This window comes from Panthera onca, chromosome B1, assembly GCF_046562875.1.
Source record: "Panthera onca isolate mPanOnc1 chromosome B1, mPanOnc1 haplotype 2, whole genome shotgun sequence".
Taxonomy (NCBI): domain Eukaryota; kingdom Metazoa; phylum Chordata; class Mammalia; order Carnivora; family Felidae; genus Panthera; species Panthera onca.
Genome location: NC_138342.1, coordinates 153,110,960 through 153,128,555, shown reverse-complemented (window position 1 = coordinate 153,128,555; position 17,596 = coordinate 153,110,960). Strand labels below are relative to the sequence as shown.

The 17,596-nt window shown below is 38.5% G+C and overlaps 1 protein-coding gene across 3 annotated transcripts in view; it reads right to left on the bottom strand.

The window, feature by feature from the left end:
• PINX1 (PIN2 (TERF1) interacting telomerase inhibitor 1) overlaps nt 1–17,596 on the bottom strand; it is an 88,023-nt gene that overhangs the window by 68,037 nt on the left and 2,390 nt on the right. For 2 of the 3 annotated variants that reach the window (XM_060653713.2, XM_078445591.2), the window contains 3 exons: nt 13,496–13,605; nt 11,734–11,826; nt 9,851–9,929 (listed from right to left, as the gene is read on the bottom strand). In XM_060653713.2, coding sequence (XP_060509696.1) covers nt 9,851–9,929; nt 11,734–11,826; nt 13,496–13,605 — 282 coding nt within the window. Of the gene's footprint in view, nt 1–9,850; nt 9,930–11,733; nt 11,827–13,495; nt 13,606–15,501; nt 15,608–17,596 lie in introns of all 3 variants that reach the window. The other variant, XM_078445590.2, reaches the window with a different exon arrangement.

Here is a 17,596-nt window from a genome sequence, read left to right as displayed (position 1 = left end):
AGTCTATCTAACACCCTAAGCACGTCATTGAATGTGTGTAGGAAAACTGACTGCCATTTACAGTTGATACCCTGATAATGAAACTGCTGCACGTTACTCTCAGTCAACCTTCATTACAGGTTTAATATTACATAAATTACTCAAGTAATTAAGTCTACCAGAAAGGGACCAAGTAATTTTTAGATTTATTGTGACACATATCATCATATATAGGAACATCTGAAGTCCATACAGTTAGTTATAAAGAAATTCCACCACACCACCACTCCCTGGATTAGAAAACAGAACACTGCTTGCACCCAGAAGCATCCAGCACCCCTGTGCCCCCTCCTCCTAGAATAGAGTTCGTCAACCTCTGAGCTACTGACATTTTGGGGTGAGTAATTATTTGTTCGGGGACAGAGGGGCATGGCTGTGCTGTGTACTGTAGGATGTTTAGCAGTCTGGCCTCTACCCACTAGATAGAATTAACATCTCCCCAGCTGTGAAAACCAAAATTCTCTCCAGACATTGCCACATGTCCCACGAGGGGCAATATCACGCCCAGTTGAAAACCACTGTCCTAATTGTAATCATTATCCTCAGTTTTGTGATAATCACTCTTCCTCTTGCTTTTGGTTCTGGTTTTGAACCATTTACTTTCGGGAGAGTGGGAGAGTAACAGCCACAGAAAGTACATATAACATAATGTTCACAAATAACCTATGTAATTGCCAACCAAGAAAAAAAAACAGAACACTAATATCACCCCAAAAGTTCCCCATGAGTCCCTTCTCAATGCCAACTCCTTGCCTCTCCCCCAAAGTAATCACTATTGTCTTAACATAGTAATCACTTCTTTGTATTTTAAAATAATTTGACCACCCAAGTATGGCACCTAAATATCAGATTTTCACCTGCCCTCTCAATTTTTATACAGGTGGAATCATACCGGATGTTATCTTTGTGTCTCATTTCTTTCTGTCAACATGAAGTTAATGAGATTCTTCCACACCAGGGAATAAATAATAGCCTGCAGGCCAACTCTGATCTGCCACCTGTTTTTGTAAATAACATTTAAGGAGAACACAGTCACATCCATTTGTTTATATATTGTTTGTTGCTGATTTTACAGTCCAATAGTCAAGTTGAGTGGTTGTAACAGAGACCCTATGCTCTGCAAATTATTTCTATGTGGCCCTCTACAGAAAAAGCTTACCAACCCCTGCTCTCTACTCTTGCATGTAACCATACTTCATTTCTTTGCATTTACAAACATATAGCAGTTTACTTATCCAGTCTTTTGCTGATGGACAGTTGGGTTACCGCCGGTTTGGGGATACTGCAGATGATAAGTATTCTTTCCTCCTGGCTGAAATACATCCTTTAAAATTTCCTTTATCAAAGGCCTACTGGTGGTAAAGCTTTATCTGAAAACTTTTTCCATCCACTTTCATGAAAACTTTATTTGCTGGGGGTAAAATTCTAGGTTGCCAGTTATATTTCCCTCAATATATTACTCCAATGTCTTTTGGGTTCCACTTTAAGAACTCTGCTTTCATTTATAACTGTTGCTTCTTTGCAGATAATCAGTGTATCTTCTCTGGCTGCATTAAGAGTCTCCTCTCTGTGAATGTGTGTGTGTGTGTGTGTGTGTGTGTGTGTGTGTGTGTTTATGCGTGTGTATGGCGTTCTGCTACACTGTTACACAGTTACATCTGCTATTATGTTTGTAAGTGAAGATTTCTTTAAATGTAATCTGCTCGGATTCATTAAATTTTTTGAATCTGTGGATTTATCACTAAATCTAGACCATCTTCAGCCCTTATCCCCTTAAACACTGCCTCTGTCCCATTTTCTCTCTTCTTTGTGCTGCTGGTCTTCTCACTTTAAACTTGTTTCATATTTCCCAGCTTTTCCTCTTTCACAGCTGCATTCTGGGTCGCTGTTTTCTAGTCTATTTTCTAGACTTTCTTCAGCTGTGTCCACTTTGTCATTACACCCAATAGGGGGCGCCTCGGTGGCTCAGTAGGTTAAGCATCCATCTCGTGATTTTGGCTCAGGTCAGGATCTCACAGTTCGTGGATCAGGCTCTGTGTCAGGCTCCATGCTGACAGTGCAGTCTCCTTAGGAATCTCTCTCTTTCTCTGCCTGTCCCCTGCTTGCACGCTCTGTCTCAAAATAGATAAACATTAAAAAACAAAACAAAACAACAACCCAATAGCACACTTAGTATCTAAGCCTAGGTGTGCTAGAAACCAGCCACAGTCATCAGTAATACAAACTTAGCGATACCTGATGGGAAATAAAAAGCTTAGAAAACAAAGAGATAAGGATAAATTTTCAAAGAAGACCCTCACCATCCAAAGCTTTGCTACTCTCTCTCAACTATTCAGGAACTGAAAAAGTTGGGAGGATCAAATTATTTTGGTATTTATTTCATTTCTTTCTTTTGCACTAGATTTTAAGTTTCTTCAGACAACGGGATGAGTCTTTTAACCTATTTCTGTATCCTTAGTCTTCAAACAATACTATCAGGAAAGTGAAAAGACAACCCAAAGAATTGGAGAAAATATTCGCAAATCATGTATCTGATAAGGGACTGGTACTGGAAAATATTAAAAAGTTTACTAAACAAGAATAAAGACACACAACCCAATTAAACATTGGGCAAAGGCCTGAATAGCTATTTCTCCAAAGAAGACACAAATGGACAATAATCACATGAAAAATGGTCAACATCATTAGCCGACATGGACATGCAAATCAAACCACATGTAGATGTTACTTTATAGCCACTAGCATGGCTATAATAAAAAAGACAGATAGTAACAAGTGCTGGCAAAGATAAAGAGAAATTAAAATCCTCATACACTGCTGGTGGGAATGTCAAATAGTGTAGCTGTTTTGGAAAAGAGGGTGGTGGTTACTCAAGTCAAGTTAAACATACAGTAACCATACCACCCAGCAATTTCACTCTACATCTATACCCAAGAAAAATGAAAATACAGGCCACAGAAAAACTGATAGTGTTCACAGCTGCATTATTCATAATAGACCAAAAAGTGGAAGAAACACAAATGCCTATTAACTAATAAATGGATACACCATGGTATATTTCTACAATGGAGTATTACTGGGCAACAAAAAGGAATAAAGTACTGATACATGTTACAACAAAGATGAACCTTGAAAACGTTATGCTCAGTGAAGGAAACCAGTGACAAAAGACCACATGTTGTAAGATTCCATTTACATGAGATGTACAGAATAGGCAAATCTTTAGAGACAGAAAGTAAATCAGCAGTTACCTAGGGTGGGTAGGGGGGTCATGGGGGATGACTGCCACCAGGTAGAGTTTCTTTTAGGGGTAATGAAATGTTTTAAAATTGGTTCTGGTGAAAACTCTGTGAATATATTAAAAGCCATTGAACTATACATTATAAATAGGTAAATTATATGCCATGTGAATTGTATCTCAACAAAGCTAAAAAAACAACAACACAGCAAATTCCCTGCCCCATCTCTCTCCATTCTTAGTTGGTTCTCCTGGGTTTTACTTCCTTCATATTTCTAAATAATATCCTTATACTGCTATTTCTTACCAATTTCCAATTGGCTTCCAAAAACAGAAGCAATTTTAAACTGGCAGTAAGTGTGGACCTTGCTAAGAAAATGCATAGAAGCTAACTGGGGGAAGAGTGCTCTAGAGAGACAGAGAATCTAGTGCAAAATCCTAAGGCAGGAGGATGCCTGATGTATTCACAAACTGGCACAGGGGTCAGTGGCTAGGATGGAATGAGTAAGAAGAGGGGTGGCAGGAGATGAGGTCAGAAAGAGAAAAGGCCCATATTATATATGGCTGCAAGTCCACTGAAAGGGCTTTGGCTTTTGTTCTGAATGAAAAGGAGGAAACAGTGGCAGGGGTGGGGGGCGGGGGAGCAGGAAAGCAGAATAGCACAGACTTAAACTCTGAAAGAATCACTCTGTTATGCAGAAGGAGACCACGGACGGATGAAGAAAGATCAACTGAGAACAGTGTTCTCAACCAGGGGTATTTTGCTCAAAGGACATCTGGCAATATGTGCAGATACCTGTGGTTGCCACAACTGGGCGGGTGGGAGAGGTGCCAGTGGCATTTAGTGGATAGAGGCCAGGGATGCTGCTTAATCATCCTATTTGCACAGGACCTGCCTCACAGCAAAGAATTATCTAGGCTAAAACTTCAGTAGTGCCATGGACGAGAAAACCAGCTTTAGAAGCTGTTATAAACCTAGACAAGAAAAAATGATTGCTCAGATCATACTGGATATAGTGCAGGTGGCAGGAAGCAGTCAGGGTGTGGATATATTCTGAAGGCAGAACCAACAACATTTCCTAGTGGACACAGGTGTTGAGCTTGAATAACTAGAAGGATGGAACTGACATCAACTGAAATAGGAAAGACATTGGATAAAACCGTCTGAGGGTAGGTGTGGGGAAGTAGTCAGAACTGGAGTTTGAACATGTTAAGTGTGAGAGGTTGACAGCTGATGACACCCCAAATTAAGAATACTGAGTTGGGGGTTCAATACAAGTCTGAAATTTAGGAGAGAGGGTGACACCATAGTGAGCAATCTGGCCGTTGTCACTAAACATCCCAGCCATGATGTAATAAACAATTGGTGTAGATAACAGATGAAGGCAGTCCTAGGACTGAACTGCTGGGCCCCAGACATGATAAGCCTGGGATAAGAAAAATGCAACAGAGATTAAGGAGAAGTGGCCAGTGAAGCAGGAAGAAAACCAGGAGATGGTGGGGTCTGAGAAGCCAAGGAAAATGAGTGCTTCAAGAAGCAGTGAACATCTATGTCACGGGCGAGGTAAGATGAGGATTAAAAAATGCCCACTGGAGGGATGCCTGGGTGGCTCAGTCGGTAAGGTGTCCGACTCCTGATTTTGGCTCAGGTCATGATCTCAGAGTCATTGAGATCGAGCCCCATGTCAAGCTCCATGCTGGGCATAGAACCTGCTTGAGATTCTTTCTCCCTCTCTCCCTCTAAAAAAAATTTTTTTTAAATACCCACTGGATTTGCTAACATGGAAGTCACTGGTGACTTTGGCAAGGGCAGATTCTGTGGAGCAGTGAGGCAAAGTCTGACTGACATGGGTTTAAAAGAGACGGCAGGAAGACTCCCTGTCTTCTGCCCACAAAAGGTAACTGCCATGGGGCACGCCCCTCTACTATAAACAATGGGAAAACAAAAGATATGAAACAACTCATGAGATACTGATGACAGGCAGCACAGGACTGTCATCCTTGACAGAGGGGCAACAAAGGACGTGAGCTCAAGGACTGCCCTGGATTTCTGTCAAGAGGCAATTTCTGGTCATAGCACAAGGAAGGGAGCACAGGGCTCTCGCTGAAATGAAAACATATGTCCACACGAAGATGTGCACAGAAATGTTCACAGCAGCTCTGGGTATAGTAAGCAAAAACTGGAAACAACCCAAATGTCCATCAGCAGGTGAACAGATAAACAATTATGGCATATGCATACAATGGCATACTATTCAGGAATGAAATGAGTTACTGATAAACGCAACATGGATAAATCTCCATGGATAAAACACAACATGGATGACTTGTGCTGAGAAAAACAAGCCAGGCAGAAAAGAAAATACAAAACCAGTCTATATAGAGAGATCAGTGGTTGTATGGGGCCAGAGAATGAAGTGAGGGGTGGGGGGGGAGAGTGGCAGGGGGCTGACTCGGAAGCGACCCAAGATAATTTTTTATAATAATGAAAATTTATCATGGTTATTACGATATTATATATTAGAGGTATATACATTTGTCAAAACTCATGGAACTGTACTCTCAAAAATGGGTACACTGTATATATGTAAATTATACCTCACTAAGGTTTATTTAAAAAAAAAAAAAAAACATTCTAGCCAGAGTCCTGCTTCCAGTAATGGTGAACTGGCTCATTTCAATGGTCTCTCTTACTAAGAAAACCGCAACAAAATATTGGGGGGCAGGAGGGGAATGACTCCAAGATATTATAGTGGAGCAAAGCAGAGAATTACACAGTCCCAGTTAAGGCTAAGAAAATCCAGAGAAGTAAGTGTGATGTTTTGGGTTCCCCGCCCCACACAGTGAGTGTCTGCCAAGTCTAGAAGAGGCGAAAGAGAGGCAGAGCAGCTAAACAGACTGTCTGAGACTGACTCAATCCATGTTAAAAGTTTTTAAAAAGAGAGAACAGAACTGAAATCAATTTGTATAGAAAATTCGAGTTCTGTGGCAAAGGAGAGCAGAAGCATCAGAAGTGGCCGTAAATGAGGGAAATGGACTCAAGAAACAGTTTTAAACTTAATTTTTTTAAATTTATTTATTTATTTAAAAAAGAAATTTTTTTTAACGTTTGTTTATTTTTGAGACAGAGAGAGACAGAGCATGAACGGGGGAGGGGCAGAGAGAGAGGGAGACACAGAACCAGAAGCAGGCTCCAGGCTCTGAGCCATCAGCCCAGAGCCTGACGCAGGGCTCGAACTCACGGACTGCGAGATCGTGACCTGAGCTGAAGTCGGACGCCTAACCGACTGAGCCACCCAGGCGCCCCTGAACTTAATTTTTAAACAATTTTTTGAGTAGGACAAAACACACATGGTACAAAGTCATGAAGGTACAAAAGGACTATAGCACAAGCTTAATTTCCTCTCATCCCTGTTTCCCAGCCACTCAGCTCCCTTCCCAGACGCAATCACTCTTACCAGTTTCTTCAGTATTTTTCCATAGATATTTTGTGTATATAAAATATGTACAGAATAGATATTCTGGAGCTACTCTATGTATATCAACCTCAGCACCACTAGTATTTGGGGCCAGATAATCCTTTGTTATCGGGGGCTATACTGTGCACTGTAGGATATTAAACAGCATCCCTGGCCTCTATCTACCGGTCACCGGAAGCACCTCTAGTTGTAACAAACAAAAATGTCTCCAGACACTGCCCTCACTTGAAAACCACTGATGCATACCCAAGCACACACACATGTATTTCCTCTCTATATTTTCCTACAAACTCATGCCATATATACGGGTTTTCATCTTTTTTTACCTTATAATAATTGCAGATCATCCATCAGTCATACAAAGATTTCAAATTTTATTTATATCTAGCTGCCAACAAGTGAGGCTATTTATAATATTCATTATCTTAAGAGCATTCTTTTTTTTTTTTTTTTTTTAATCTGGGGAGAAAGCACATTATTGCCTTTGATTTCATTAATGACACTTAGGAACAGTCTCAGTAATGAGCCCAAATCTATCCACCTGAAAAGTAACACACTTTCTTGGTGGCACTATATTCTAATTACTAAAAGTAATCAAGAGGAAATATTCTACTATGGAGTTCTATCTCTACAAATAACAACAATCATAAAGATTATAGCAGCTAATACTTATTGAGTACTTACTATAGGTTAGGCAGTGTTCAACGTGCTTTAGTCATATTAATGTATCTAATTCTCACAACAACCTTCTGAGGATGGTACTATTATCTGCATTTCACCAAAAAGGAAACCAAGGTACAGAGATGTTCAGTAATGTACTCAAGGTCAAGGTCACACAAGTAGAGATGTCAATCTGGGCAGTCTGGCTCTGGTGTTCATCTCTAAACCATGACACTCTATTACTCTTCAGTCAAAACCTGCAAGTCTTAGATGATGATGTTTACATTCATATCTGTGGTTCTACTGATTTCAACTAAAATCCTGAATGTAAAGATGTTTTTGTTTATAATTAGTAAGGGTTAAATGTCCTTGAGATTTACTACTGCATATATCCCGCATTTCCTGATACCAGTCCAGTTGGTGTTTTCACAAAACATTTTCCTTATGTTTTTCTCTGGCTAACAAACTGGCATCTTTTTTATTAGGACCATAAATCTTTTTATACAGAACTATTAGGATAGTTCTGATAGTTATCCCATGGATAAGAAAACTGTCCAAGTTATAGATTCTAACAAGGAATTAGGGAAAACACAAACACAGCACCTTTCCCTTCATGCTTTTGGGCTCAGTCCTATAAGCAGTACTGCAATAAATCTTCCCAGAGTTGAATTTGCCCTATAATTTTACCAATTACCAGCATATCCTCTAGCTAACTCTTAAGCAGGGTCTCATACATCTACATATCCTCAAGTCTAACTCAGTACACAGCTCAATAAATGTTTGCTGAACTTGGTTGATTTTTAATTCCACAAAGTTTTTCCTCTTCCAATTTAACAAACATCTTTTGACAGTTCAGTGTATGCCAAACATAATCACAGGGAACAGAAAGAAATTCCTTACAAAAATGTTTGCAGAATATAACTCATCATCAACAACAACAAAACAATTCAGAAAGGGGCAAAGGAATTGAAGAATTGAAGACCTGTTTCCAAAGAAGACATAAAAACAGCCAAGTATATGAAAAGATGTCGGACATGACTAATCACTAGAGAAATGCAAATCAAAAGCCTATGAGATATCCCCTCACACCCATCAGGATGTCTCCTATCAAAAAAACCAAAAACCTAGAAAATAACCAGTGTTGGCAAGCATATGGAGAAACTGGAAGTCATGTGCGCTGTTGTGAATGTAAAATGTTGTAGCCATTACGGAAAATACTGTGGCAGTTCTTCAAAAACTTAGAATTACCATGAGACGACCCAAGTGTCCACTGATGCATGAATGAATGATAAGCAAAATGTGGTATGTACATACAATGAAACACTACTGAGCCTTAAAAGGAAGGAATGATACAAAACCGAATGCTTGGAAATGGTATAACATGGACATTCTGTTCAGTGAAATGATCTGGATGCAGAAGACAGATACCTTATCATCCCACTTATATGAGGTACCTAGAGTAGTCAAATTCAGAGACAGAAAGTAGAATGGTGGCTACCAAGGGCTTGAGAGAGAGAAGAATGGGGAGTAAGTATTGAATGGGGACACCGTTTCAGTTTTACGAGATGAAGTGTTCTACGGATAGATGGTGTGATGGTTGCACAACAGTATGAATGTACCTAATGTCCCTGATCTGTACACTTAAAAACGGTTAAATGGTTAATTTTGTTACGTGTATTTTACCACTATTCTTTTAAAAAAACTGTTTGCCAAAGAGCTAACAGTCTAGATTTCTTCAAGAATTAGGTGACATCATGCCCTTGCTTTCCAAATAGCCATGTGACAAAAAAAACTTCCTTTAAACTCTAAAATTAGACCAAAGGCCCAAAAGTCTGAGGACTATACCATCCATGTTCCCTTAACAGTACTATTTTTCTGTTAATATGGAATGCCCAATATTCAACTGTTTCATTTCCAGTTCCTATACCTTAGGTATACAATTTCTAGTACTGAGCTCCTTGTAACAAATTTTACTTTACCGGAGCATTTTGAATCTCTTATATACATTCAAAGGTAAAACAAATTTCACTAAGTAGTATCAACACAAAAAAGGCTTTTCTAGTAAGCCTTTGCTGGCTGCTGGTTTGTGGTCCTACTTGATATTTCTTGCTTTGTATACGTATTTGTTTTTGCTTTATATTTTAAAAACATGTTTTTAGTCACACTCAAGGATCCCCAGAAAGGTCACTTTACTGTTTGAGATTGTGAACTGAACAGATTTATCTTGCCATTCTCAAACTATTACTGGGAAAAAGTGTTTGCTTTTGATGGGGAGAGCACCATTAAAATGTAAACAGAAATGCCTATTGTAATAACTTCAATCAATTAACTTTCAGATATATAATGCTTATAGTAAAAAGAGTTGGTAAAAAAATTTAAACTGAGACGTGTCTTCTATAGATCCAATGGACAACAAAGCAAAGGTTTCCCCTACCTGCTGTTTCTTGCCCATGGCAAGTGTTCAGCTCAGCCAGAAGCTGGTTAAAATCATCCTGATGAGCAATCCAGTTATCCTGAAAATATCCAAAAAATCAAATAAAGGTAAGCTTACAGTTTACTTGCACCAGTTGAGATAGATTTATTTTGGAATCAAGGAAATCTAGTGGTTAATGTGAAACTTTAAATGTTTCATCAAAATATTATGACATAAATTTGAATGAAAAAATAATATAAATTTAAAATGTAATTTATCTGTGTCAGTATTAAAAATGGGCTTATTTGAAGCCTGAGTCCTGATTTCAAATGTGGATAACTTATCAACAGTCCACTTATAATCAAATAATCAACAGGCAACCTGCATGCTAAATATTAAAATAAAGCAAAATAAAATCATTACCTCATTATGGAAATATTATGTGGGTCAAAGGAAAAAAGCAGTGACAGAGTTCAGGGCTCTCTTTTGTGCTCATGTGAACTTAAAATACTTTGCCCAATTCTACATGCTTGCATTGACCCCCAATTTACAAAACCACACTGAGGAAGGAGTAAGAAAGACTCCAATTTCCCTCTGTCAGCACCTTCATGAAGTGGTGCTAATATGTTCATTGTAACAAAAATAACCCGACTTTAAAAGGGAATGGGCATCTCCGAAACAATCTAACCAGTGGGAAGCAAGTATCAATGCAGAAATTTGCCTTATACACACTTTTTTAAGAATGCTGAAGGTTAAGGCATGTTAAAAATAGGTTTACTGGGCAACGCTTCTCCTAAAAATTAAGTGTATCTATACATCTATCTTTTAACAACTACCTTCAAAACCAACCCCATATAAACTCTTTAGTGGTTTAAAATTTTAGCTGTTAGTCCGAAAAATTTTAGCTGCTCTAGTCTATCACTCAGCGCAATTACTATTTCTAGTCCATTACTCAGTATATCAAATAAATAATTTGGTGTAGTTCTCCAAAATAATAAGTAGTTCTCCAGATTTCCTATCAGATTCTGCTGGCTGTAAAAATTTAAGAACAAAGTTTTCAGCTCAGACACTATAGTAATACTGAATACTTATACACTTATATATACTTATACACTTAAAACATAGACACTATAGTAATACTGAAAATGAAAAGCACAATAGGCCATTAATTTTTAATTACAGTGTTATATTTTCAAAGCACCAGTATTTAAGGAGAAACGTGAATAAATTCAACTGCTATATACCAATAGTCGGAAACAGACAAAAGGGAGGCGCCTGGTTGGCTCAGTCAGTTAAACGTTCGACTTGGGCTCAAGTCATGATCTCACAGTTCGTGGGTTCGAGTCCGGCATGGGGCTCTGTGCTGACAGCTCACAGCCTGTAGCCTGCTTCGGACACTGTCTCTCCCTCTCTCTCTGCCCCTCTTCCGCCCACACTTGGTCTCTCTCAAAAATAAATAAATGTTAAAAAATGAAATTAAAAAATAGACAAAAGGACAGGAAAAGGTCACCACTTTCTTGCAGAAAAAACTTAATTTCTCTCCGAAGTTAAATGCCACTAACTTTTAATAGTATAAGCAAATATTAGAAAGAAGATAAAGATAAAAATTCCTTTCTATACTGAAATGAATATTTCTACAAAAAGAATATTTTTTTCAAAGTTTAGGAACAAAACTAATTCGGATCTTAGACATAATCAAGTAAAGAATCCCATAAGGACAACAAGGCAAGGTGAAGGCATGGTGTGTGGCAAAAAGCCTGCTTAGTTATGGGCTCTTTAGTCAACCACAGCATGGAAGATACACACGTGCATAGTTAAAACCTCATCAATTTGATGAAATATGTGTATTTACAAAAAAAGCCAATCATGCAAGGAAAACCCCCAGCAAACACACTGTTGCTCACTTCATTATTGATTGTAGCTCCAAGTCCCAGGTGGTTATTTTTAACTTGAACTTTAATATGATCTGTGGCTCCTTGCTCCTGAGCCCCTAAACCCTGTGGAGGTCAAGCACAAAGAGAGTTAGTATTTTTATCAAGTATAAAGAGAGATCACATCTTTCTTCCTTCATCAACTATTCGACTAATTACGAAATATCCAGGAGTGAGGCACTATCCTTATCCTCAGAGAGGACACAGTCTAATGGATTCTTACAAAGTACGTCTGTAATACCAAGGATGCACTTACAATAATGAATGCTAACTCTTCAACCTGAGACCTATTTCACGGCCCATGTACACACTATGCAGAACATGCCTTTTTGTGATGCTCGAAATCAGAGTACTATTACCAAACTAATGGAATCCCATTGGAGATATTACAAATCTATGGCTCTCTCCATTACATAACTTTACAAAACAACACTGACAGAGTGGAGAAAGGAGACCCCAAGTCCCTAAATCAATCAATACTCATTTGTAAGGTGTCTCAGAGAGGCTGCTGTACTGAAGAAACTAAAAGGCAACCAGGGTGGCTCTAGGTGAGTGGACAGAGAGAAAATAAGATAAAATAAAGGGGCTAGACCTCACAGGACCCTAGAAATTACAGTAGAAATTTGGATTTAATTTTTTAAAACGATGGGAAGCCACTGAACTTTTAAGCAAGGGAATGCCATGATCTAATTTCTGTATTTCAAAAGATATTCTGGCTATTGTTTGGCAAACGGCCCCGAGGAAGAAAAGGAGGGAGGGAAGCAGCTGAGAGGGCAGGCAGTGATGGTGTGTGGACCAGGATGGGGCCCCGGATAGAGAGGAATAATGACTGGCGATGCGAGAAGTGAGAGAGGTAGAGGAACCAAGCAAGACCATTTACAAAAATGGGGAAAACTTGAGACGGAAAAGACTGGAAGGGGGGTATCAAGAATTTTATAACAAAAATTATAAAGTTTGAGATGCTCACTCAAGTGGAAATGTCAAGCAGTCTGGTGAATTTACAAACCTGAAGCTCAGAGGACAGATCTGGACCAGATAATTCTCAGAATTTAGACCATTCAAAGTATGGTATGGAATCAAAGAGCTCACCTTTCAGAATACAGAAAAGGCCTGGGGCTGAGGAGCTCCAGAGCTCAAAAGGCTGGAGGAGGAAGAGCCAGCAACATACTTAGGAGTGGCCAATGTGGTAGAAGGAAAAACAGGGGAGAGAGCAGTACTGTGGAAGCCAAGACACAAGTATTGCCAAGAATAGTCCAGTATGTCCAATGCTGCTAAGGGATTAAGTAACGTGAGAATAAAAAAGGATCCACTGGATTGGGAACAAGATCATTAAAGGCCATCACAAGAACCATTTAAATACAAAAGTATCACCAGAAACCCATTTCAACCAGGAATAAATAGTGTGAGGAAAATGGGGAAATGTATATTCTGAGCTATAAAGGGGAACAAAATATTACTCTTAGCAATATAAAAACACTGATGGTTAAGTATGATTCCAAGTTTAGCTAATTAAAAGGCACAATCTATAAAAGATGCTAATCACAGCAATTTAAATGATAAACGAAGAGAACTGACCTTTATGTTCAATTCTAATTTTATTGTTACAATTTAGTTATGTCTCCAAAATCACTTACTGATCAAAAACACAAATTTCTCCCAGTGTCCTAAGAAAGATGCATTCTCCTGATTTGCCTTTATGCATGGCTCCAATTTCTTTTGCTCTTCTCCAACATACCTTTCCTTTAGACCACCCCATCTTCTCTAGCATCCTCTGGCCAAACTTGGAATCATCATTGCTCCAGGCAGTGTTTCTCGGATCCACGGCCCACTTCTGCTTCCGCCGACCTGCAAATGACAAAGTATCTCATCAGCAATTTATCTTTTAAACCTGGAAAACACTACACAAATACACACAAAACCTAATACGTACACACATATTTGCAAAAAATATGACAAACAATATGTTTTATTAGATACAGATATCACATTCAGCATTCAATGAAATATCATCAGATTGGATTACTTACCCTGGTTTTCCCAGTAACTACTATATTCTCAATATACAAACTGGCCTAAGATAAAAATAACAGTGTTCCCTCCAAATGTGACAAACAGACATACATGATATACCATCAGTTGGCCTTCCACACTCAGCTAAAGGCAGCAACTGTAAGCACTTGTCAACACCAGTGTCATCATCACCACCAGCAGCATCAGCCACTACAGCTTCCGGTGCCATACGTTATGTACCAAATGTTATCCATATATTGTATTCGATTTGCACAGTAACCCAATGAGGATGGAAATTCTTACCTCCATTTTTCAGATGAGGAAATCTGAGGCTTAGAGAAAGAAATGTACCTAATGCCCCCAAACAAATATCAGAGCCTCTATACAAAGCAAGGGCCTACTGACATCAAAGCTTATATTCTTAATCCACAATATACAACAGTCATTATGATCTTGGGGAGAGTCAACTGTACCCTCCACACATGTGATCTACACATAGTTATGATGTCATCCCTTATTACTGAAATGCCCTAGAGACACATGACCCCTTCTCTGAACTTCCAAAATAAACTATCTGCTTCTTTTCTGGCATTGAATACACATTCTTCTGTATTATGACTACTAATATCCTTCTCTTATGTTTCCTATGAGACCATCATCTCCTTACAGCTTACATTTGTGTGCTATTCTTTTTCATGCTTCATTGCAAGAAGTAGAAAATGCTATGTCCACAGCAGGCACTCAGGAAATATGTGAATGAATGTATGAGTGAATTCAAAAGAAAGAAGGAAGAAAAAAGGAGACAAGAGGAAAGGAATGAAGGAAGGAAAGAACATAATTAAGGGAACTGCTTTGAATCTCTTCGTATTAAGTATTTTTTAATGCATACAAATAATTGACCGTTGGGAACTCAAATTTATCAGTATAGTTTTATGGAAAATTGCTGCAGAGATAGAGAACCTCAAAAAGTTCACAGAACAAGAACACGAAGCCCTAAAGTAAATTGTGGCCAATTGAGAAATTTGGAGGTCAAGTGTGCTTATTATTGACCTACTGCAGCAATCAAAGCACAGTATCTCACTATCAACAACAGCCTTATGCTTGGCAGTCTCTTAACTCCCTGCGTCCCCTCCTCCTTCAAGGAAGGCAGAGTGTCACATGCTGCACCTCATTTGGATGTGTCTAGAGTCTTGGAAGCTTGATTACCCTACATTCTACAAACGGACCTTGGGTTGAAGGTTCTAGAAGGGGAGCACAGCTACTAGTATACCCTTGACAGAAGAACAGTCCTCCTCTATCCCTTTTCTAAAGGGGAAGGTCGCCCTCTTCGACCTATTGTGCAGCTTTGGGAGGGACACACATAGAGCAGTGGGGAAGGGGACACCCACCTAACCAGCCAGGTCAGCCAAATCGACCCTGGCAATCAATGCGGTGACAGGTGTCACAGCCAGATCGCCCTCACATCTTCACAACATAATTTAAAAATAATACAACCTCCAGTGAGAGGCTTACAGTATAACACATAAAATCAATAAAGGGACCCAAAACTACACACATCCAAACAAAAGTAAACTTTTTATAAGCATGCAGAAAAAGCAAAACAAGTTGGGCTCAAATCTACAGTTTTGCAAGAAAAAGGTGACCCCAAAATGTTAACCATGACTAAGTTACCAGTTTACCTATCTTAGTAAATACAGAGAATAACATTGCCTCTGCTAATGAACAACATACCAGATATGAGCCTTCTTAGCCATGTTCTCTTTGTAAGGCTGCTTACTGGTATGTGTCAGCGTTCATGTCTCTCCACAGCAGTGCCTGCCAGGGATTCTAACTGGGGCTTATATGAGAAAGACATTTCTGAGAATGAATGAACCCACCTTATCCAATAAGAACTCCAACACTTTATGTTACATACACATACACAGCAGACTGTAATAATGCTTATACAAAAGATCACCAAGGTCAGTTCCTCTTCCTTGCAGAAATGTCAGGTATCCTCAAATAAAGGGGTAGGGCAGGGTTTCCCCAGCGAGGATGTTAAATCAGGGGAGCTTCCCATTAAAATAAAATAGAGCAACATTGTGTGAAACAAAATTTAATAGTGTTCCATATTAGAGACTTTCCCAGAACATTTCATATGCAGATGTGTAGATCCTCTAAGGGCAGAGCAGGCATGCTATGTTTCCCAAATTTATTTGATCCGAACCCTACTTCACTGGAAGGCTTTTCGGGCTCTAGTGCTGTAGAATTTCCAGGTTTGGGAAATCGTGGCAAGGAAAAGACTGTCACTGGTCTGTTCAGATTGGATCAACTTTTACATGTGCTTTGTTATTCTTATTCCACAATCATTCTGCGCTTAGATGTCAACTTGTTAACCCTGTGTGCAGAAGAGAACATAGCAGGCCTCACTACTAACCTTCGAAAGGCTTGCTTACAAGGTTGGCACCTTGGCTGGGAACCTGGCTTTCAGGAGGGTTCCAAGCATTCTCGGAATTGGTGAGTGGCTCACTATGCCTAATTGTTAATACAAACAATATGGTTTATACTGAATACTTGGCTTTCCTTCTGGGAGTCTGGAGCACTGGGCCTCAGGGTTGAGTACCCTGAATCTGCAGAATCACTATTTAGGATGATGTGTTCTGCCATCCGCTAGCCGGACTCCTCCTATTTGGAGTTCTAACTTTAGATGGTTCCATCAAGGCATTTTGGGGGTAACCCCAATAAATAACCCTTTTCTTTTTTTTTCTGTTGAAGCAAAGTTTAATAGCATTTTTAATAGAGAAATTATAAAAATAATTTATAATCAAGTATATAAATCATTTTTTGCTATATTTTTTACCTAGGTAACATTAGAAAGGCCTTATTTAACTCTAGATTATATAACTATCCAACTATATTTTCCAACTATTTAATGCTTAAGTAGTTTTGTTGAGATATAATTCACAAACCATAAAATTCACCCATTTAAAGTGTAGTATTCATTGGTTTTTAGTATATTCATGGAGTAGTACCATCACCATTACCTACTTAAAGAATATTTTCATCACCCCAAAATAATTATATTTAAATATGATTAAATATAATTAATTTTGAATTAATTTTTATATACATGCTTAAATAAGAGTACAACTTCATTCTTTTGCTTGTGAACATCCAGTTGCTTGAGCACCGTTCTTTGAAAAAACTATTCCTTCCCCATTGAATTGTCTTGGCACTCTTGAAAATCAATTGAGTATAAATATAACGGTTTATTTCTAGACTCTCAATTCTATTCACTTTCCAATTACTCCATGCCTAATACCACATGACTTATGCCAGGATTCAGCTTACTCTGAAAGGTGTGTTGAGTCCCAAAAGCCAGGGACAGAAGTTTTGTCTTTTTTCTCTTTTTCAGAGGACACTTTTAGATATTCAAGAGCTCAAAATATACCATCCATGTACCATGTATTCCTATTAAAAAATTATTCAAGACATATTCAAAGTTAAAGAAACTGCAGTATAAAAATCTTAATGTGATGAGCACTAAAATCCATTAACTATAGTGTGATTTGACTATAAATATGACTAGAAGTGTCAAAAATTGTCTCGAAAAGGAAAGAATCTAAGAAAAGAGTAATATCTTGATAAAAATCCAGGTCTAAAACTTCAAATGATATAAAGACTACGAAGTGAGATCAATAAATTAAATTCTTGTCTTACATGGGGGAAGTTTCGGTAAGCTAGATTTTTTGTCTTACACAAAGGAGACCCAATAAAATAACACTTGATAATTAAAGAAATAATAAATAAAAAATATATTTGAGAAACACAAAGAAAACTACTAGAT